The sequence below is a fragment of the Balearica regulorum genome, chromosome 1 (assembly GCF_011004875.1).
Source record: "Balearica regulorum gibbericeps isolate bBalReg1 chromosome 1, bBalReg1.pri, whole genome shotgun sequence".
Lineage (NCBI taxonomy): Eukaryota > Metazoa > Chordata > Aves > Gruiformes > Gruidae > Balearica > Balearica regulorum.
In genome coordinates, this window is record NC_046184.1 from 40,085,513 (window position 1) to 40,109,755 (window position 24,243).

General features: G+C 36.0%; 1 protein-coding gene across 10 annotated transcripts in view; it reads left to right on the forward strand.

The window, feature by feature from the left end:
* The window catches only part of CNOT2 (CCR4-NOT transcription complex subunit 2), a 90,633-nt gene that overhangs the window by 36,271 nt on the left and 30,119 nt on the right, over window positions 1–24,243 (forward strand). For 4 of the 10 annotated variants that reach the window (XM_075746675.1, XM_075746593.1, XM_075746602.1 and 1 more), the window contains 2 exons: window positions 16,991–17,113; window positions 18,379–18,426. In XM_075746675.1, coding sequence (XP_075602790.1) covers window positions 17,003–17,113; window positions 18,379–18,426 — 159 coding nt within the window. In that variant the 5' untranslated portion in view covers window positions 16,991–17,002. Of the gene's footprint in view, window positions 1–10,750; window positions 10,810–16,990; window positions 17,114–18,378; window positions 18,427–24,243 lie in introns of those variants that run through there. The other 6 variants (XM_075746636.1, XM_075746664.1, XM_075746627.1 and 3 more) reach the window with 3 other exon arrangements.

Below are 24,243 nucleotides of genomic sequence, written 5' to 3' on the forward strand. Positions count from 1 at the left end.
GGGGAGAACAAACTGTAAAATTCTACTTTAATATAACATATAAGACCAATTATGAAAGTCAGTAGTCTTTACAGAAAGAAACTGGAGAATCCTTGTAGAGAACAGCATGAATGCTCTGCTCTTGATGAGAAGAAATTAGGAAGCATCAATACAGAGCAAAAGATCAGATAAGAAATGTTGGAAGTCAGTAAGTTCCCAGAGGGACTCTTGTCTTTCTCCTTATTAGGCTAAGCCTCAGCTTTTCTTCCTTAGAAATTTGTTAGATCACTATAAGATTTGAAATAATTTTTCCTCTGAAATTTATCAGAATTGTGATAAGAAAGTGAGCTGGTAAACTGGAAAACAGTAGTAAAAGGAGGAAAATAGAACTGACCAAGGATGTACTTTCTACCCAGAAAGTAAAAGGCCTAAATGGTTTCATTTCAATCTTTTGTGAATTAATCTGACTATAGACTTCACAGGAAGCCCAGAAAAATGAATACATAGAGGATGTAGAATACTTTCAAAGTTCACAGAGCCATAATATATGAAAAATCTCTGTAGAATTACTTCATTAGAAAATAACCTGAAAAGGAGAAACTTAAGTTTTGTCTTAAAGTTTATCTTTAAAAAGAAAATTTACAGTTCCTCAGTTTTATCTGTGTAACCAGGGCTATGCATGCCCAAACCAGCTATCTAAGCATTTGATCTAAAGTTTAGCAAATTTATCTTTAGTTAAAAAAAAAAAAAGTGGCTTCAAATCGTGCATCTTTTCTCTGTATATTCTTCATGGCTTGCTGACAGATTCTTTTTCTTTAGCATTATTTTCTCCTAGCACACTGATTTTATTACCCGAAGCACTAATTCATTAGCATTGGTCAACACTTTCCAATTTAAATTTTAGACTGAGTGTTAACACTTTGAGAAGCATGAAGGGTAACAGTAGTGAAGATCTTTTAGAATCCATGGCTTTATTGGTTTTTTTGTTCTCATTCTTTCCCAATGAGAAGGAAATTGAGCAGCTGAAGGAGAACAGCACAGGCAGGTGCTGGATGGCAGTTTGCACCGCGAGGAGTGAAAGGTGGGGTGGTTGATGTGATTACCGCCCTACTATCCCAGAGGTGGTTGTACCTGCTGTAGGGGTGGTTGAAATCCTGTGCGAAATTCAGTATAACCTAGCAGAAGTAAATTGGTGGTAGCTCAAGTATTGTACAAATTGTCAGCGCCCCTGGGGAAGAAGCAGGATGGAAAACCTCAGGATGGCAGCTGTTATTGGCCACCCTAGTTCAATCCACCACTGCATGTCATCAGTTGGAAGTTATACTTGCTTAAGCATTGTGCATCATACAAGGATTCATCCTTTTGGTAAAGTGAACTTGGACAACAGGGTGCTTGCCAGGTACTTCACTTCATAGTACCTTGATCTTCAGATACAGTTTCTTGGCTGTTAAGATACTGTAAATTGTGGCTGTGGCTATGACATTATCCTGCCTCTATGGTGTGGTGTAACCACGGCTGTAACCATGTAGCAAAGCTGCACCAAGGAGATGACTGACTCAAAACTGGCCACACGAGAGCCTGGCAGTGTTGGTAGACGTCACTGCTGTGAAACCTTATGCCTTGTGAAAATCCTGTTCAGTTATGATTCACACTGTAGTGAATCTTTTCATTACAAAACAAACAAACCAACCTTCCTATGCAGCCCCTTGCTAAGAACTGCCCAAAGAATGTGTAGAAGGCTTCTCTCTCACTTAAAAATCAAAAAAAAATTTTGTAACTGCAGCCATAGTGGATCATGGTTATGTGTTTGTATTCTTCCCTCCCCATAACTGACTTGCTGTCACTTATAAACTGATTTTAGAGTATCCTAAACAACATTCATAATCTCAAAGAACACTTTGAGGTTGCTTTCTACCAGCAATCAGTAGTATATCTGTTTTTCCTTGTTCTACTTTCAGAGCTTTCATCAGATATTTAGTTTATCGAGTCATGTAGACCTTTCTTTTGGAGCTGGTTAACAAAATTCTGCTTCAGAAGCAGCAAGTACTAAAAGATCCTCCCTTCCAGGAATCTCCAGTTTTGGAGGCAAATGGTTTGTCTTCAACAGAATTAGCTTGATAACTGTTTAAGTTCAGATTCCCCCAAAATTATTTGTGACAAGTTTTTTTGCAGTTAATAAGCAGGAAGCTTTTGATGTATGATAGGTATCCAGTCACTATAAGGAATATGTGTTTTTGGCATTTTATTCTTATCTGTATACACTGAAAATATTGCTGTTTCTAAACTAGCTTTTTGAAGATAAATTCTGGGCAGAACTGGAAAAACATACCTTTTTTTATGTGGCTAGATTTTGGAAGTTATGATTTGTGCACAGAGCTGCTCTATGGGCTGTTCACATACACTGCCTCCAGGAACATTTTTCTTTGTAATAATAAGCATTTTGATAACTTCCCTTTTAAAAGGAGGGCAAGAGTTAACAAGAGTGGTAAAGAATACATTTATTTAACAGCACAGTAAAAAAGCTTATGGTACCACAGAGATTCAGAAACTATGTTTTAAAAATGACGACAGTACTGAGGAGATCAAACACAAAGAATACTTCAGTATTTGTAAATGCTTTTGCCATTTTGGAGCTAATTATTGTACACTTCCTGTCATTGGAAGAGGGCTGTACTATGTGGGTGATGTTTTGTTTAATATAAGAATAGTTACAAATTTATGTAATGTGTAACTGCCTCCAGTTATCCAGTATATAGGTTCATGATGAAATGTGTCACCCTTCATGTTCTCACCAGCCTGATGCTCACAGAAAGATATATCCATGCCTTTAAAGTATTCATTTGGATTTTAAGTGCAAATATTTTTCTTTTTCTTTTTAGTATGTAATATATAGATAAGTAAAATAAATTACAGGACTATACATTTTGCAAGTGTGGTAAAGAAATTAGTCTTTCTCTGTCTTTACTGAACAAGATTTAATGCTGGAACAATGTGTCTTTTTAAAAGCAAAACTTTTAAGAGTCCTGCTTCAAGATTGTGTGGGGTGGGGAAGAGATTGTATCACTAAATTAAAAAGGACTTCTTCCAGAACTTGGCTGACCCTGAGAAGACTTGAAAGAATTTGGCATCAGATTGTAGTGTAATGATTTAAATCCCTATATTTTCTCCATCTGCAATACTGGTAAAATGTGTTGAGACTAAAATTGATTTGAGTGTTTTGCTATTGCAACTCTAGATGAAAGTGTAGTAATGCTGCTGGTCAGGATAACTTTTGAATCTTAGGAAACCAGCTGTAGGAAAAGAAAAATGGAAAGTTGAGGTCTTGCATTTGCAAGCACTTCACCAGCTACAAAGCTTTCATTGTGAGCAGGACTGTATACGTTAGCTGAAGATTGAGTTGTCCCATTTTCAGTAAAAATACTCTTTCATTTTTAACGAGAACAGAATAACGGGAAGCAATGCCCTGGTGCTTGTTTTATCGGGCTGTTGAGGTGCTAAACATTGCCGTCCTGTCTTGGAGCTGTAAGTATATGCGACTTGTTTTCTAGGAAACTGTGAGGAAGGTATGAGATGGAGGGGACCATCCCATGTCTGGGACTTCGGCCAGGTCTAAGCAACATTTGCAGTCTGAGCTTAGACTGCCAATTTGAGGTAGCTCTATTTTAAAATGTTGTGGCATAAAGTCTGTTGCTTCAAAGGGGAATTGCTTTAAAATGAAAAATGACATGTTATTTCAGTTTCTGATATTTGAACAAAGTTTATAGTACATACTGAGCCAAAATTTCACAATATGGGAATCTGACTGCAGTCTACCTGCTTAAATGAGAGAGTACATAGCTGGATTAATTTTTGACAACCTTAATGGAGAACAGAATGATTGAAGAGGTTAAAATTAAACGTGTGGAAGATTAGTACAGTTGAAAGGCATGATACGTGCATTTACTGTTTTCTTAATTTTGCTTGGTGATTGTATTTGTTATAGCATGGTAGGGATCTCAGAGTCTGTTATTTAGCTTTTCCATTGTGGAATAGTATCTAACTCTGAAAATTCTTTATTAACATAAATTAACACTTAAAAAAATCAATGAAGAATTTCAGTTCAGCAATTTAAAGTCTTAAATCTGGTACTTTTTCATTATCTTTAAAATAAATTCAGTAATATTTTTTGTTGTTGTTAAGATTGGTTGTGTCCTTGTTCTTTAGATATGATATAAAAACATCAAAGTTGTTTTGCCATACTTTATTTTATGGCTGAACCCAGTACAGCTGTAATCACAACATAGTCTGGCTGTGTAGTCAGAAGGTTACAACAAACAGGCCCTGGAATATTTTGAGAAACATGCTTCCTAAAGTGTCTTAAGGCTTTCATTTAAAATAATAAATAAATAACCAAAGGATAGAAGTCTCTAATTTTAAATTCACATTTTTACATTTGCCTTGAAGAGTCACAGACTCTCTTAAATATGTTTTAGGAGGACACGCTAAAAAACCATACATGAATTTAACTTTAACCTGTCTGTGCTTTTGGGAAATGTTTCTGCTTTTGTGGGAATGTACCATTAGTCTGGAGAAGGAGAGTCACTGAGAAGCAAGTATGCTGCCAGGAAGATGTGGCAGCTCATAAATATTTCTTTCTCTTCAAGGATTCAATATATTAAACATACTTAATGTTTTGAATTTTCCAGTTGTATTTTAAGGTAAGACAAGATGTTTGATGTGCTGTGTGTGCACAATGATTGGCCAGATTATTCTCAGCTATTTCTATTTTTAGAATACCTCTGGGGTGAAAAAGAACCCCACACCGAAAGGAACCTTGTATTTCTTAAAATTCAACATAAAGTAAAAATAGTGTTGTTACCTCTTTGTTGAGGATGCTTCAAACAAATGGTCAGCAGCTTACATTGAATACTGTGTATATGTGAACATACTGTTAGAGAAATCTTTAAATATTAGTTGTGCTCTTTTTTTAGTTGTCCTCTATATCCCTAGGAAAAAACTCCACAACCCAACATTTTTTTTTTTCCCCTCCACTGGCAAAAGCTAGAGTAGAAATGGGTCTAGTACTGATTTACTTAATGTCAACAAACTCCATCCGACTAATGAAAGAAAAAAACTAATTCCTGTTGCTACTCCATTAATCATGATCTACATCTGACTGTATAGTGCTTAACTGCAGGAAATGCTTGGGAAACCAGGGCTTGTTTAAAATACAATGTTTTAGATTAACCAAACATGCAAGTTTTGGCTGTATCCAGGAAGGGATAGGTAGGCAGTTCTGTGGTCTTAAAAAGTTAGTGGAATTGGTTGTTATGCAAAAAACCACCACCACTCAAAAAGAAAAATTAAAAAAAAATAATCTGCAGTATTCCTGAAAAGAGGAGCCTTCAAAAATCAGTGTGGAAATGTCCCGGCTGGAGCAACGGTTACCTTTTTTTTTTTTTTTTTTGGCTGAAGCACTTATGCAGAAATCTGGCCTCCAGTCTCAGCTGACAGAAAAAAAAAAAAAAAAGATATAATATTCTAAAAATTAAAGACTCCTTTAATTGTTTATCTTTTATTTTTCTCCCACAATAGAAGAGATTTGATGTGATGAAAACATCTAAATCTTGAGATCATGAACCAAATTTGAATTACTTCGAAGTTTGATTTGTCTTCTTGGTTTATAAGCTTTATCACCATGTCTGATATATAGTGCAAAAGTTTTAAAATGGTAAATAAAATAAGAAAAGATACAGACTACCTAATAGTTATTGCAACATACATCACTTAATAAGGCTTAATATTTTGCAGAAATACAGATCTAGAAAGGTTATAAATGGGCATTTTTGGCTTCAACTGAATCAGCTGTGTAAGAACTGTTAAGAAATATTGCTTGAAGAGTATGTAAGGTAACGACGCTACAGAGGAAGCTGGAGGAGATGAAACGATATCAGCTTGGCTTAGATGCGATATAAGGGACTGCATCAAGATTAAGAGAAAGGGAAAAAACACTCTCCCAGCAATAGAGTATGCACGTGGTTGTCTTGCTCACTGGCAAGTGTATCAACGCCATCCTCCTAATGCTGCTCAAGAGTCACGTCTCAGCTGTGCTATCAGCAACCATCTTCCCTTGCCCGTGAGGCCCAGCTGACCCTCATGTTTCCGACTCATCCACTCCCATCCCCATGCCACTACCCCCTGCCCTGTCAGTATTGTTGCTGCTGGTCGTCTTCAGTTTTGCATCCCCTGGAGGGATAGGCTCCTCTAAAACCTTTGGGAGTGTTGTTTTCTCTTTCCTCACCACCAACTTTCCTTTTAAAAGTTTCTGATTTGGCAAATGCAAGAAATTCAACAAAGGTTTTGAAGCAGTAGAATGCAGTTTACATGTGAATTTAAAGGCTTTAAGTTGTACAAAACTAGTAAGATTGTAAGTTTAGCTGTCAGTACACAAGCTGTTGTTTTAGTGTTCTGCTTTGATGTAAGGCTATTTTATTTTAACTGTGTGTTACCATACACGTATTTGCTGTTTTGTTTTGTTGTTTTTTTTTTTTTTCAGTGAAGTATAATGTCACACTAAGCTGGCATGTAACTAAATGCATAGATGTTTTTAAAAAGGGAGTGTAGTGGAGCTTGCAGATGAATTTGTAGAGTAACACGTGGTTGTCTGTTATGAAGTACCGAAAAGTAGACCCTTTGTTTGCAGCGATGTTGGCAATCAAATACGTATCTGTCCTCCACATGGGCAAATGGTTTTCTTGCTTTCAGGAAGTGGTAGCAGGGGGTGGGCCAGCAGAACAGTTAAGGACTCTTTCTTGGGAGAAGCATCAGCTATTAACATGCTAGTTACAATGAGCGTAATTCAGAGAAATGGTTACTACCTTATTTCAGTGTCAAATAAGGTTTGTATGTTACTCCAGCAAAGGTTTTCTTTTGTTTTTATAATTTCTTATGGGACTCATCAACATAAAAGGTTTCTAAGATGCTTCTTATTAATGAAACCTTTATATCATTTCTGTAATACTGGGAGCAATTATCTCTGCTTCACAAGTGGGACCTTAGTGAGAGCAATTGGCTGGCTTGGACTAGATTAACACCTGATTCATTTTCCATGTTAAGCTCTGTTGGTCCGTGTGTGCATCACCTGAGTTGTCTGTCATTTGTGGAAAAAGGTGTTGAGTGGCTAGGAGTGATACCAAGTGTCAGAGGTGGCAAAGCGTGTCGTGTTGATATTGAAGCTGTAACACATAGTAGAGAAGAAATATTTTAGCATAACAAGTCTCTTGCTTGTGAAGCTGAAGTCCGACCTACTTAATCTTACTCAGTTAACTTGCTGTTCTAATTGTTATAAAAAATGTGTGTTTTGTGAATGTGTGATGACTATTGAATACCAATGAAGAGTGAAAACCTGTTAAATTTTTTCTTTTTTTCTTTTTTCCCCCCATTAAACTGTTTTGAACTTTTAATCTAAAATCATACTTAATTTCTTTGCTTTTTTAACGTATTTTTCCTGTCTGGGGATTCTATGATTTAAGATGCTAGAATTTCAAACCTCGTTTACTGTCTGATTATCACTTAACCTGCTTATTTCTCTTTATAGGAGTGCATTTATGTCCCTTAAGGATCTTTTCATTGCTATATGCACAGACACGTATCATGGAACGCATACTAGTAAAACAACTGTCGTGTTCTGGTGCGTTCTATCAGAGGGGGAGTACAGTAAAGAGAGAGTTGACAGTACCAGTACTCTGACACCAGACTGGCATTTCCCTGTTGAAATCCCCTGTTTTCTGTTGCTTATACAAATTGCAACAGTGTTTTCATGCTGAAATTTCTTGTTCCCTATATCTGCTTCACCTCTTTGTCTTGGCACCTCTCCTTGAGTTTTCAGCTGAAGTTACTTCAATTCTAACTAGTTTTACTATTTATTTCATACCAAAATGAGTTTTTAGAGTAGGAAGTGCAAATTTCTTTAACTGTTGGCTTTTTTTGTCAAGATTTCCTTTTTTGCCTCCATGAGAAATGCTTAGAATCTGTCACAGTTCTAAGTCTTTGAGAAGAACAATTTGCATGTGCTTGGTATGATTTTATTTTATGGGTTCATTTCCTCAGTCACCTGATCTGGCTTTCAGACTGCACAAACATTGTGTGTTTGGCCATACGCACAGTGTGCTGCAGCAGAATTCTGCTGAACACAGAAATTGCATTTTTATCAATTTGCTCTGAGTATTGCAATGTTTAAGAAAGTGCTGAATTCCAGCTTCTTTCTCTGGGGACTGTAGGGAATGCTAGGATTTTGTTATTTCTGAAGAACTTAGTGCTGTAGCTGATTTCCTAATCTTTTAAAGCTGGGCTTTACCATTGTATATGCCCTATTAAGAAACTCTCTAGAGTGCATCTGAGTAGATCTAGAATTTCGAATTGGTAAAGTGCCTTTTTATTTATTTTATAAAAAAACCACACCACAAAGCAACAAAAAAAGCAAGCCTGGGCCGGAAACTGGAAATACAATTCAAATAGATTAACTTGCTGAAATAGAGGATATCTTATTCTAATTTGCTGTGAAAGGGTAATTTCTGAAATACAGCAAAACTTTTGTGTTGTCTACAGCAAAATACTCAAAAGCACTAATGCAGTCCATATGGCAAACTGCAATGTTGTTCAATTGCAAAATCGATTTTTAGTTAAAACTGTAAGTAGTTTTCAACCACTGCATTTCTAAATTACCTAATGGGATGATAAAGGTTATCAAACAAAATAAAGTAGGAAGTTGTTATTCTGATACCATTCAATGGTGATTTTTCTTACGATTGAGGTATAAAATACTGGTCAAGAGAAACTCACAGAATAAACTTTTGAGGAACCAGGAGAAGTGCCACCATACTAAGAAGTTTATTATCAGAATATTTGAAGCAAATTTCATTATCTTTCCAGAATGGAAATTTGTGGTTTGCTTATTTTTTTACAAACTTGACAGCTGAATTTCTCCGTTCTAAGACAGATCCATTTCCATATTAACCAAATAGCAGTTTTCCATAGACAGGTTTACTGTAATAGTTACTAGAAATGCACGTTTGCCTGTCTGTTATTTCATGTGGTTCTTTGCTTGTTTGTTAGGTTTTATTTTGTTTTCCTGTGACAAAATAAGTACTTCAGAAGCTTGTTTGGTTTCTGAACTTAATTTTGGTTAAGTCTAGCTTCTTAGCATAACTGATTTCTTCTTTGATGGTATTCCCAAAAGACAATCAGTAAATAAATGTGATACACAGGTAATGTGTATTTAGCTGATAATTGTCTTTATGGATCATCATCTGAGAACATACTTTAAAAGTTACTTTTTGTTTACAAATTGAACTAGTGTCTTTTTTTTTAAAAAAAAAATAAATATGGCTGAGCAGTGTCTTAAGTAGGTAACAGGAGTATGTCAGTACATCATTTATTTTCAGGATTCTTGCTGTTGTTCACTGTATGCATTCTTAAAATAGCATTGAGTTTAAAAGTAAGAGCTAACATATTGCCCCCTAAAGCTACTGGCACGATTGTCACTTTTTTTCTGAAATGTAATCGTCTTTTGTGGTGGAACCTTAGAGTTGAAGGGCATTGCACAGCCAAGCTTGTAGCATTATACAATAGTAAGTCAGAAGTGCTATGTTAAATTAAATCCAGAACCCTTAGTCTGAATGGACTGTAAATACCAGAAATGACTGGAAGCATCAAGAAGGGAGGATGTGGGTAAATGTGAGCATATTTTGGATAGGCTGTTGAAGGTGGTATATTTGTTTTGAGTTTTTTCTTACTATAAATAATATTATTTACTCAATAATACTATCAGACAAGTAATAGTTGTTCCTGATCAACAAAATTCTTAAACCATGTCTTTGACAGATAATCCAGCTGCATTTTTTACAGTATGTGTGTGGGTGTGCATATGCGTGTAGCTAGTCAGGACTTGTGACTTCATTGCCATGTCTACAAAGGACATGCTCCTGCGTCTCCTCAGGTCACATCACTAAATAAGGTGGAATGCATCTGGCATCTCCTTGGTTTCTCCCCACAGCTGCTCTAGATAGAGTTCCAGTTTGTTTGCTCTTCTCATCACTTTTGTAGACCCATAAAAGACATCCACACAGCTTAGTGCAAAGTCATATCCCCAACCACTGTTGGTTCCTCATGTCTTCCAAATCTTGTGGCTGTGATTAGTAGGAGTAGAACCTGCGGGAATCTGCCTCAGGATGAGCATGGTGTCAACCATGATGTTATGAAACCAAATGGAGATTCTTGTAATCTCAATTTACAAGTTTAGCTTCAGTAATGTCAATGTTGGTTTATTTTTGTTTTGATAGGATAGGTTTTTTTATTTTTGTAGGATAGTTTTTCTTATTCCTCCTGTGCTGTTTTATTTCAGGAGTGTTTTAAAATGTTCATTTTGCAATAGTTAAGGTTGGTTAAAGGTTTAAAACAGTTAGGATGCAAATCTTGGTCAGGAGAATTTATGTGGCTTTTCTGTGGCTTGTTTGATGTTAGGGACTGCACTTTCCTGATATAGTTTGCATACAGCAGAGATTCACAGTTTTAGTGTAGCTTTTGAAAGCAGTATTACAGTTTATAGAACACTTGAAAAATTTTACCTTGTGGATGACTCTTCTTGAGAATATGAGTGGAGGATAGTCTAAAATCATAACCGTATGTTATTTATTTTCTTCGTGCTCAGATTTTTTTGTCTGTAGTTCCTTCATAGAAGTTGCTATGCATCTGATCTGTCACATTATTTCCTTTTTTTTTTTTGAAAGGAAAGACCGCGCAGCATTTTAAGGAGACCAGTTATATCTTGAACTACTTTGAGATTTGACCTAAGTAAGTCTAAACCAGGTAGTTGCTCTACAGCTGTTGTCTTCTACAGTGCTCTGTGTATGTGGAAAATAATACATGAACCATATGACACAAGTACTATGCGATTATTCTAAAGGCTATCCAACCTTCAAGTTTTCGGCGGATTTTTATGTCTCATATTGTGGTGGTCTTCATTTCAGTCTTCCATGTTTCTGAGACTTAAACTTAAGAATACTTACATAAGTTAAAAGAATATAAAACCATTTGTTAAAGATGGACAAAACACCTATTTTACTATTGTATTCTTACAGTGAGTACCAATCTGTGCAAGTACTAAGCTCATAAAGGAAAAAACCCACTTTTTAACAAAAAAGAAATATAGTGAAATGTTCCATTTTGCATGACTATGTACTACAAAGTTGTTTGAAGGGCTACCATAGTATAAACATATAGTAATATACTATTAGAGGTTACCTTGGAGAAATGGAGTGACTATGATTGTGAAGGGAAATAAAATGAGAGAACAAAGGATCTCAACTTCTAGTTTTGTTTTGTCTTTCATCCTGAAAATAAAATGTATGTATTTGTACCAGTGTACTTTTCATGGTGTTTTTAATAGCTCTAACTTATCACTAAAGGGCTGGGATTTGAGAAATCTTTTGCATCTAGCAAGCTGGTAGTATATATTCTATTGCATATAATTTCCATTTTGAGCCAAATGGCAATTATCTTTCACATGGAGAAACAGGATCATAAACAGTAGCAGTTTTAACTACAAATTGAATTTATGCTATCTTTTACAACTCATGGAATTCCAAATTCTATATTTTGACTTAAATTGCAGGCTGATTTGGTGATTACTGGCATGTGACTTTTGATAGACATTTTTATTTTGAGACACTTCTCATGGAAAGGCTCATTAAGGGTCACCTTTGTACATATTTTGGATATGCAAGTATGCTGCCTTATATGAAAACATTGATTTATAACAGAAGAAAAAAATAGAGTAAATTATTAACTTTACTTAGTAAGCCCTAAACAGCAACATCAGTAGCTTTAGTATATAGATGGGTGGAAGCTCTGTAACATCAGACTGAGATTACAACTCATGATTGCTCTCACGTAATGATAGTGTGCATGTTGACAAATTCCATCATCATTGGAGGAGCAGGAAAGGGAAGATACTACTAAAATTCCTGAAGTGGTTTCTTTTTTTTAACTTGTATTACTGTATATTGTTTTCAGCACTCATAAAGAGGATGAGTTTAATCAGTTGTAATGCAACAATCAATTTTTCTGCTCTATGCAAAATTAAAAATACTCATTTTCCAGGGACGTTTTATAGTATCCTCTTAGTTTAGAGTTGGCTATGTTAATGTCATGAGTGAGCTCTCCTTGGGCACTACCTATAGTAATATTGCAAAACAGAAACATAATTAGTTTTAATATTTTAATACTATAATTTGCTTCAGGCTGTTAAACTAATTTAATATACAATCATAGCATCGCTTTATAAGTGATTATAGAGAAGATCTTTTAGCAGCTTAAGATGACAACATTTTTAATAGTTTTTCCTTACAAATTCTGTGTCAATAATATATTTTCAGTTATTGCTAACAAAGTTTTTGTGTGCTGAAGTACGCTATACTGCAGTGTTTCTTGCCATGAAAAGGGGTTTTCTTGAAATCTGTTTTTTGGAGTTATTTTGGGAGTGGTTTTTTTTTTTTTAAATAAGTATTGTTGGCTGTCATGTATTCAGCTGAAGGATAAAGGTCAATGAGTGCAGCAAACCGCTTATTACGTGCTTCAAGTTCTTAACATTTGTATGGTGCTTTTAGTTGCCCTGTAGTGGTGGTTGTTAGGGAATGTTCCACACAAGAATTTAAAGATCTTGTCAGGTTTGTGACTGCATTTTGCTTGGTTATCATTAACCTGAAGTTGTGGGCAAATCTGATTTTTAGACATGATGTGCTTGTGCTTTGGAAGAAGTGCTTGTGGTCACCTGATCAGACTTGGGCATGGTTTGTGGCAGCCTGGCTGGTTAGTTCTCTGAACTCCATCCTACCATGTAGCTCCTTCCCTTTCTTTCTTCTGTTACCACAAATATTTTCTAATAATATTTGTTAATGAGTCTACCAGTGGGAATTGTAGGTACTTTTGCAATATTATGCTGAAGGATGAATTGACAGAAGTGCACCATTTTTAATGAATGGTTACACTGCCAATGTATCTTGTGCAACAGAGGACCGAGTTCCCACAGTAGAACAGGAAAAGTAGTTACAGGATTAGGAGAGGGATCGGTATGAAAATAGGCTGAGTAGTTACGAATCCTTTACTTGATAAAATTGCCATGCAACTGGAGTACCACTTCTGTGAGATTGTGTTGGCATAAGTGTGTATGTGTATAGGTATATATGTATGAATGAGGGACTTAAATACAAGAGCTGATTTCTATCTTTCACCTCATCAGTCTAGATCCTGTGAAGGTACAAAACCCCAGGTCACTGTTACTTTCCAAAGGGTTTAAAATGTATTTAAGTGCTGCATGAGCTTTGCTGTATATGCTTTTGTAGCTGATGGGACGCTGATCTGTCAGTCTATGAAAAAGGAGCTGCAGTCTTTGTGTATGAGGTTTCCTAGTGGCTTCTTGTCCTAAGAAACAAGCAACAAAGTTCCATCTGCAAATCTGCCTGTGTTTGGCACAGCCCCAGTTATTCTCACACCTTACAAATAGTACTGCAACGGTGTGTTTTCAATATATGTGCCTATGCTTGTAACATGACTGACTAATGAATATGTTAGTGAATACTGGAATAAGTTAATGTGGATAGGAAGATGCCTACTGCTAACTTGGCAACCAATGACAATGTCATTGCATAAACCTGCTGTAATACTATAAAGTAGATAAATTGGCTGCTGGTGTTAGCCTAAGAACAAGCAAGAAGCAAGCAGCCTGGCTACGGCAGCTGCAGCTTCAGTCTCTAATCCCAGTTCCTGCCCTTTCAGTTACTGGTCTTTAGCGGCTGCCTTGTTCTATTGTGCTGTTTAGTTTTGTAACAGGGCTGGATAGCAGCGTGAACTGCAATGCCACATTTCTCTGTTGTGATCTGTGCTGTGGTTCACCCTTAGAACAAGTGGCAGTTCTTTCTAGTGAAGAGAAATCTTGTTAGGGGTGCAGGCAGCTGCCAGAATGCCCTTCCAGTGCCTGTACCGACCGCTTCCCTTTGCGGGAGCGTGGACAGCTTGAGCCCTGCACGCGACTGCTTCGCTTGGCAGCATCGAATGGCACGGAATCACTCACAGATATGCTACTGTGAAGAAGTGTCACTCTTTGCAAAAAGTTTTTGAAGGTCTTTGGAGCAGTCAGGTGCAGCGGTGCAGCTGGGTTGCAGGCAGGGCTCCTTTGGCCTTCCCCTCTTCCCCTGCAGCTGCAGCCTGCAATGCACTGCTCTGCTCTCTACAGTTCTGCAGCACAGTCCTGTCAGATACTGTGTGGAAATATGGCCAATAGAAGTATCAATATTTAATCTATCTAATTATTAACAGGTTTTTTCATTTCTTTTTTTAATATCCATACTCTTGTCAGACTCCCATATTAATATCATTGCACTTCCATCAGTCTTCAGGGCATAGTCTTGATTAGTTTTTGGGCCACTGTCTCACATGATTATCAATATAAAAAAATAATCTTTTAGACAATTTAAATTTCGTGGAGAGGGTTTAAACTATCTTTCAGCTTTTCAGCATATAGACTTCATATTTGGACATACTAGCTTTCTTCCAGCAGCTTTAAGCATATATTTTAAGACTGAAAGCTCTGACCTTACTCCACTGACTCAGAAATCTTTACAGTGCATGTGTAGCCAGCCATGTGTAAACCTTTGTGGAAATAAGATCAAAAGCTACAGGGTCAAAGACAGAATTGTTTTTTTCCGCCTTATATAGTTCCTGTCCTGTAGCTCAGGGTTAGGTATTACATTAGTACAGTATGGTATATGCTTTGGTGACTTGCTTTCTATCACAGTTAAATTTTGTTATTCTGATGGTGTACCACAAGAGAAGGTTATGTGGCAAAAAACGCCTCTTCTCTTATGCCAGGTATTGTTAAAGGAGCACCAAAAAATTCTTCACAACTTTTGAGAAGCCACCTTTCACCTTCTCAAGAGCAGTAGTTTGTTAAGATGCTCAGGTTCTCCTCATTGCTCAGGATAGCTTCACCAAAGCATTTCACTATCCTTTTTACAGCAGTTAAAGGCAACTGCTTGTCTCTCCGCACTTTACTTGGGCAGAGCAAAGGACAAGATAATCCCCTTAGCCTGTTAAATGCTCCATCCCATCTGGTAGGTGATAATTGCATTGTAAGGGGATTAGCACAGTGGGATATGCTTATAGTGTAATGAAAGCTTCACTACAAGTGTGAAAGTCAGCTGAATGCATTGGAGCAGTTTGGGACCTTACATTTGCACATTTTTGTAAATATAGAATACAGGTTTCTCTGAAGAAGGTGTGCAGTACCTTTACGTGCCTTCACATGTGTGTAACATTATAAATTTGTTCAGAGACATCAGTGGTCTAAATATCTGAAACCCTCTTGTAGGAGTAGTGGAAAAGGCTTTTGGTTAGTTGAATGTTTTAGGGCAATTCTGTGATTATAGATGTATTAAATGCATCCCAAGCGATGACTTTACTTTTACTCAAAACTCCTATGACTTTGAATTCATGGGGTTAAGTTGTTAGTAGCATAGGAGTATCCATGTTATTAAACACTGCCTAGAAACCTTCATCAGTAAAGGTGAAATTTGAATAAGCCATACTGTGAGGAATATCAGAGTAATTTTGTGACAGTAGGGATAAGAGGATTTCAAGCTGAAAGTAGCTCTCCTTGCAGCCAACCAGAATAAATGTTTTGAAATTTCAATTTCAAGCATAAGCCTAAGGTAGTGTGAAATGACTCTTTAAAAAAAAAATTTAATTGTCCTATTTTTTTAATATTGTTTTTTTAAGTTTAGCTAATGCTGTCAGTAGTGAAGATAGTGAATCTTAGGGCTCAGAGCATTTCATAAGCTAACTATAACTTAGCTTCCTTACCTTTCAAGATGTTAAAGATCCGTTTGGAGGTATGTTATACAGGGCAGTAGCTCAGGGTTGATTACAATGCTGTTGGTTGCGGCCTCTCCAGTCTCCCCGTATGGTACAAGAAACTGGGCGAGTTGCTCAGTGCTGACCAGAATGTGCCATTTTGCTGGTTTGATCATTAACCTGTTCGGTTAAAACGGGACTTGGTTAGGCCCCACTGTGCTGTGTTAGTGTTTCCTAGCCAGATAGATTAGGAACATAACAGAGGTGTGTGTATTTTTACATAAATAAGAGACTCAGGTGTATAAATATGCACTGCATGCAGTAGATGCTTTAGCAAATTTGTATGACCTTGCTGTGGGATTAAATTTTCTAATGAATTAAGGTTCTGTGACCAGCTGTGTGGCTGCTGTTTCTTCAGTTTCCAGTTCCTGACTTAGCAGCTCTGTCTCTGTGTGTGTGTACCTGTGGGAGTAAGGGCAAAATAAAATTTAGTTGTTTTTTATGAGCTGTCTGCAGTAACTTTGCCAGTCTGTGATGAGGTTGTTAAGTGTGGTTAAGCTCGACCTTCTCTTACTTAGTATTGGCTCTGAGTGCACTGGGTCGAGTAGAAAGCTGCTTTTCCAAAGTTGTGGTGATGAGACATGGGAGTGATTTTACAGATTTTTTTTTTTTCCTTTTATTATTAATGTTGTTTCTCACAAGGTGGCTGAACTCTAAAGAACATTCCTTAATTTTCTTCTTTTAGATAGAAATTGTTTACCTGACGAGATGAAAATATGAGAAATTTGCTGTTTTGTTCTCTGACATCCTGTAATTTTAAGTAAACCTGAGTGAAAGGTCATAAGACTCAAAAACAACAACCAAGAAACGAACACTCCTCCAAAAAATGAGGCGTGTTGCCTCTCCCTGCCCCAATCCTTTCTAATATGAGTTTCATATGGAAATTGCACTTGGAAGAACCATTATGTTGGCAGTATACAAAAAATATTTTTGAAGAGGAATTTTCAAATGTTGAGAAACAGTTGGGTTTTTTTTAAACAATCCTTACAGATATTTAAAATATATACTATTATAAGTATGTAGCAAACCAAATCTTATATGGTATATGATTATTTTTCTTATTTAGGTGACAAACAGCATGTTTGGTGCTTCAAGGAAGAAGTTTGTAGAGGGGGTTGATGGTGACTACCATGATGAAAACATGTACTACAGCCAATCATCGATGTTCCCACATCGGTCAGAAAAAGATGTAAGTTGAATAAGCTTATTTTTTCCCCTTTTAATAGCGAGATCATTTAAAGTACATCAAATATATGTGAGAAAGGGCTTCATTTAGCTTTTAAGTTGTGAAGGACAGTGCTTTCAGCGGCAAGTGCTTTAATTTTAGTGAGTTCATACATGTAAACTTCAGCTATATGCTTGTCAGGGTTTTATTTTTCATCTTTAAGAACTGAATTTGTAACTTAAATTGGATTATTGATTATATGTTGTGTTTGCATGTTGTCTACCGTGGTTTTGTTGTGGTTTTGCATTTTACATCTTCAACCGTTTTTCGCTTCTGAAAGTGCCTTGTGCAGCTTGTTTGTCTGCTCAAGTAGTCTACTTCCCATTCGTAATGACACAAAATTACAAACCCAACTATTCTTAAACATTTTTTCCATTAATAATGCATTATTGTATGTTAGAACTGCATTGACATTACTGAAGCTCTGCTTATTATTGAAATAAATAAATTAGCCAGTATTTTGCTTCTATATGGAGTGCCATGTAGAAATAACTGGCAGACTGAAAGCATGACTTCAGGTTCATGTCACCTGAAGGCCGATAATACCATCTCATGATAGGCTTGCATTTAATATGTGTAAGCAACATATATGATAGCTTTTTTAAAAAATAAAAATATAAATAAGTTCCTTCAGACTTTCAGAAAGGTGTCTGCCTCCATGATTGTCCAGAAATATAGTTGTTTAATACAAATGTGAACACAGTCTTGATAGACCTTGACCTGTGTAAACATAAACATTTCCTATAGACTGTTAGTTGAATTTTGATCCAGATTTTCAAAGATAGAAGGAAATAGTTTTAGAGTAGAAAGCTTTTTAAAACAAAACAAAATGCTTAAATGCAGCTTTCCAATTCAGTTTCATAAGTTATTTTGAGAAATTTCAGGTGAGCTGGCAAAGGATTAAAATGTGAAGTGTAAAGAAGATTAAATAGGCCAGTGTTTTCTCTTTATGTCCGTTACATATATGCATGTGCCACAGATACGCACAGGCACAATGGAGTGTTTACAATGTTTACCATACTTTTTCTTTCTGTGAACACTGAGAGGTGAAAAACCAGTAGACACTATTTCTCCAAAGTGATTCTTAGATATTAAATCTCCACTTTTAGATTTGATACACTAAGGGAGAGAAATCATTATGGTGTAGTAAGAAAGGTAAAGTTACATGAACGCTATACTGTATAGTCTACACAGTGAATGAGTGTTTTAGTTGCCTACTCTTTCTGTAGGCAATGTTGCAGAAGTGGATCTTAGAATGGGACTTCAAGAGAATGAAGGTGGGTGTTCCAGCCACCAGGAATGACAAATGAAAAATTGTGAAAGCTTGTGGGAGAAGTGGCCAAAATGGGGCATAGAAGCTGCTGTAGTTGGCAGAAGAGTGATGCTGTTCCTACAGGAAATGGAAGAGTGATTTTTGTAAAAGCTTTTTAAAGTTTTATTTCCAAGTTCTTGTTACAGGATTTTTTTTTTCCCTTGTAACTTCACTATTGACCATTACAACTTTGAGTTTGTTTGTAAAATCTTAAACTGTTATATGCTATTGTCTTTTTTTTTTTTTTTAAAAGTTGATCAACATAATTATATGGTGGGAATATTGACATTGTCTGTAGACCTTTGATCATTCATGTATAGCTAAATGTATATTCTGTATTACATGTTCATTTTGATATTGCATTTGGCTTGCAGTAGATGAGAAAGGTTGCAAAGGTGGTTGTATTCTTTTAGTTTTCAACCAATTTTATGGTTTTGAAAGTCTTTTCCAATTGAAAATAACCATGTTTTCAAATAATCTTTCAACTGGAATTCTCCTAAATATGTTGTTCTGTATATGAGAACACAATAAATATATTAACTGTGGTGTTATTTGGATAACACTTAGTATTGACAGACAAAAATAAATTTGCTCAATTTTCTCTAAGCTAATAAAGATTAATGTTCAAAACCTGGATCCAGTTTTATGAACACCTGTGGGGAAAATATTCCAGCATTCTAGATCTTGAAACACTTTGAATCTTTCTGTGATATATACACATTTATATTGAAATGGAGTAGGTAAATGTGGGGGAAAAATAAAGGTAGAGGAAACTTTGGGAAAAGGAGTAAATCACTTTTATATTCAGGAAATCCAGCTGGTAATAAAAAGACTAAAATGTAGCATACTCAATCTCTTTGTAAGCATCCTGAAAAATGGCAAGCTTTATGCCTTTTTTTTAATAATAGAATTGTCTAAACAAGGTGCAGTTTTGCTGCAATTTAAATTATTGCTCTTTTTATTCATTTTCCGTTTCTTACATGTCTTTACTGAGAGGAGGTAAAATTAATTTATTGCACGTTTTAGCTACAAACCTATAGAAAATGAGTTAAATGAGGGTTTTTTTCTCTGATCTATCTAATATACACACGAATCCTGGGTCCTTCATTTATGCTTCATTTATCCCCTAGAGTTCTTCAACCTGAAATAGAGTGGTTCTGAGGGAAGCCCTGTGTGAATGGCCTCCTTTAATACTGCTCTTCAGGAAGGGCTAAAGCTTGTTTAGTATTTACCCTCCTACTGGACATGAATAGGTGTTTTTCTGTGTTTCATCCCATTGAAGTCTTACTGATTCTAACCTTAAAAGTTGCTACTTTCCAGGGAGTTGTTAATGTGTATGTGTACTCCAAGCAGAGGAGCATACAGAATGGTCAAAACTTCTTAAAATTTAGAGTAAGGACTATTACTGCAAGCATATTATTGTATAAAATTCAGAACCTATTTTTCACTTTACTTTTACACTAGGGTTTCTGTCCTTGTGAAGAGGCATTGTCTTCAGGTGGGGTACAGCGATGCCTTGTGCAGTTTGACTGGGTTGGGAGCTTTTCAGCCTTCTACCTTGTTTTAACACCTAAGGTGGAGGTTTTAATTTCTTTCAAATTATATTAAGAAATAGTTCTTCACTCATTAAGTGAAAAAATAATTTAGAACCTATCTGAAAAAGATATGAAAAAATATTTTATGCCTTTTAATAAACCAACTTTCATAGCATTTACTGATGTGGTATTCTTGTGACTTGTTGCTTTGGCTAATCTGAATTTTAAAAGAATTTCCTTTGCACGAAGGTAAAGTGACTTAAGGCTGCTCAAGTCCTGTCTTAAATTTTGAAGACTTTTTATGAGTGGGAGGAAGTAGCAAGCAGTAAATAGTTTAGGACATGTTATTTTTATTTCAGAGCCTCAGCGTAGCTAAAACCAAAAAGCTTTCTTGTAACTTTACCTGCGTTTTCATGAAGGAATACAGTCCTAGACAGTAAGGATTGATATGGTAATTGAAATAGAAAAGTTGCATTTACTCATGTACACAAGTGCTTCCAAAATCATACAGATGCCGTTTGGGTCTATTGTTTTAGGCACAAAATTTTGTTTCCTTAGATGAGATTAGATCTTACTCAAGCCATCTAATGCTTCCTTTTTACTAAATGAGTGGCTTTGCCTTAAGTCATCGCAAACCTTGCTGTGCTAAGGAACTGGAACGCAGTATATCCATAAATGCTCTGCCTATGAATTCTGCTGCGCTTAGGGTCAGTGTGTGATAACCAGGTCAATAATCCTTTGGCAAAGAAATTAGATATTTTATAGAACTTGCAGAAAATAGAACAGTTTAAGAAAATACTTTAAGATTTGGCTTAAAACAAATGTGATACTAAACTTAAATTGACAACAAGATGCACAATGTGCCCACAAAATAATTAGAGAGTGGCCAGTTTCACCAGCTTAGTTGAGCTATCTGTGCACTCAGCAAAATGCCTGTGAGGACAAGGGTATGTGTATTTTTTTATTTGGATAGAGTGACAATGGTAGAAATTGGTAACTCAAAGCCTTCATATACTTTTGAATCTATGATCTTCAAATGAGCAAAAAATAGGGCAATGAGCTTTGTGAAAAGGTGGGACCTGTTCAGTCTGAACTTCTTTGATTTCTCCTGCATAAGAATGTAAGAAATGCTCTACAAAGTTTGACCAGTCTAGCTCAATCCCCTGAAGATGCCTATGTGAGAATATAAGATCAGGGCAACTTCTGTTGTTCTGAACTGCAGTCATATATCTGACAGTAGACAAACATGCCTTTTAATGTAGATTTGCCCAAATTATAAGAAAAGTTAAGAGAATTCTTTCAACAAATGCTTTTTCCATTTCTTGGCCTAGTGCTTTGCCATTTGTTTTCTCTCCCAGTTGCTCAACAGAAGATAAAGTGCTCACAGTCACTTTGTAATAATTCTCTGATTTGCACTTCTAATGGGTTAGTTTGCTGAGCTTACTCTCTTCTCTGAAAAATCTTAATGTTTTAACTAATTCTGGACTTTTTCAGTTGAGACCTGATGTTCTTTTGCAGGTCAGTTCTTTCAAAACGTGGCTTCTTCTGAAGTCAAATATATTTTAATAATTGGGGCAAGTAAGATCTAGTCTGCAGATTAGATTTGGCTCATTGCAACTATTAATCTAGCTCCCTGGCACTACCTTTCCTGAAGTAGGAGGTCCTCAGATTTGGATAGTGAGCACAGTGAAATGGGTCATTGATTCTGGGACTCTCTTTTCCAGAGGTTTCTTCCATCCTGATGTGGTAGAAGCATGTTTGTGATGGATCAAAATCAGGTGTTCCTCTGTCATCAGACAGTTGTTTCAAGGCAGACATCAGTAGGTTGGTTTTGTAATGGGCACGATGGTGGGGATACAACGGAGGAGTGGTCAGAAGCTGTTATCAAAGCCTTTTCCTGCAAATTTCCGTTAAAGTAATTTGTAGAACCTTTGCCTAACTCTTAATGTGTTTTGAAGTATATGGCCTTACAAAGAGGTGATATTTTTACAAGAGAGAAGACCCTGAAACAAGACTTGGCTTACCATGGGGATAGAGATCCAGAATCTTGCTAAGTTTGGGAAACTAAATGTGGGAAGGGTTTAATTGGTCTTCTGGAGACAGCTTTGGCTGTAGCGTTGCTGAACACCACCTTGTTCCAGCTGGTTTGTTGACTTTGTAATGCTATTTTGTAGGATTCTAAGGAAACCTATGGTATCTTGTTTCCCAAGGCATCTTGCTTGCCATTTGCCTTAGTCATTGCACGAGAGTTTGTTAGCTTAGTCATAATTTGACTTCAGATACTGCACATGGAGTTGTTGTAAGTATTTAAGAATTCGCATGGAATACTCCTGTATCAGAAGCTGTCACAGCACGCGTGCTCCTGCTGGCTTGTTGAATAGAGATACTTAACGTTCACAGAACTTTTCATAGTCTGCAGAGTTTTGATCCATTTGTGGATGACAAAAATTAAGCTTATTTTTGGGAGAAAATAGGTTAATGTCTTTAATTATAAATGGAGAATGAATATTTTCGTATGCATTACTTTGCACGTAAACATACTTGTAGATTTGACTGATTAGTGAGTTGGTTTGCTCTGCTTGCTTTGTGGAACACACAGCTTAAGCTTTTTTCTTTGAAGTGAGAGTTGCAAAGCAACAAAGTTGCTTTTTACCTTCCCAGAGAGTGATTAAACATACTTTGCATCTTTTAGTAAGCACATAATATGTTTAAAAATAAAAACCCCCAAACTTTAAATGAATGAAAATTGCTATGCCATTAATTGAAAACAGTTGGAAGGACTTGCAGGGAATGAGATTAGAAAGAAATTGACAGAGTTTTTGTGCTTTAATGCAGTATACCCTTTCAGAGCCTATTGTCATTCTACTTACAGCTTGTGTTTTCATAATAAAGTTTTACAGGATGAAGAAAACCCCAAAAGTTTAGAACAGAAAATGCACCTTTTTTACTGTGTCCCTTACAAGTTAGTACTTGGATGGGTTTATCAAATAAAACTATGTGATAAATTAATTTTACTTAGAGAAGAAAATGGGTTTTTGTAATCTATCACACAGTTTGCACTATCTGAATTACTCAAAGTTATTTCTGATCACTTTACAAATCAAAATTGTCACAAGGAAATTAATTTCACTATTGATGACTGGAGTATATACTCACTACGGTTGAGTTTTGGTTTTGGGTTTTTTTTACAGAACACCTAAATGACTGTACTAGGTGTTCTTTCTGTACTTTATCTAAAAGCTACATTTTACTGCGTCTCCACTGAAATCAACAATATGTAATAGTTTTTGTACATCAGCTTTAGCATTTGAAGTGGTTCCTCGGACCAGATTAATTCCATGCATAAAATCCTCTGCCTCTTCTAGAAGGGGGATGTTATGGTTTCTTACACAATAATTCAGTTCACTGAACATACTGTATTGTAATATTGGTGGTTTACATGCTCAGTGAGTGGGTGCCTTTTATTTTAGCTTTTTGTATGCAACTGGTTATTTAATTAAAATCAAGTATTTGCTTTGTTGTCCTAGTTTTTAATTGCTTATGCCACTTTTGGTAGCAGCTTTCAATGTGTTTTCAGTAATATTTTGGCTCATTGATACACTGTACCATCAAACCTAATGTGTCTAAGCAAGGAGAATTTGTTTTTAGAGTTTTACTTTAATAGCCGTGTTAACCTCATGTTAATAATGTCATTGTCATTCAAAGGCAACATCAAAGGCCTTTAAGATCTTGAGATACTGCTGCCAACAACAAAAAGATTTGAGATAAATGTAATGCAAAAGGTGATGCTTGCTGTGTGATCCTACCTCTGTGTGCTTCTGAGGTGCCGCTGGAGGGAGGAGACCGCAACCTTAAACGATGAAATCTGAAAGATTGACTAAAACTTCATATATTTTTCAGTATTATTATTACAAATAATTTATATTAGTAACAATTTTCACTTGCAAATAATACTCTGCAAATATAAGGCTTTCAAAATTTCTTCACTGACCTCTGATTTTTGAGATTGGGAAATATTTTCTCTTAACATGTGAATTTTGTGAGTATTGTATTAAAAAGTGCTTTGTAATTTAGAGAAGGACTGATAATAATACTAAACATAAAACTGGCAGAGTATAGAAAAGTCTATTTTTTTTAATCTCGTTGGCTTGATTTAATATTATTTTTTATAACACTTTCTCCTTTTGAGGCTGTGGGTCAGCTGTTTTATTATTAAATAGTGCAGCACAGATGGCAGATACCAGAAA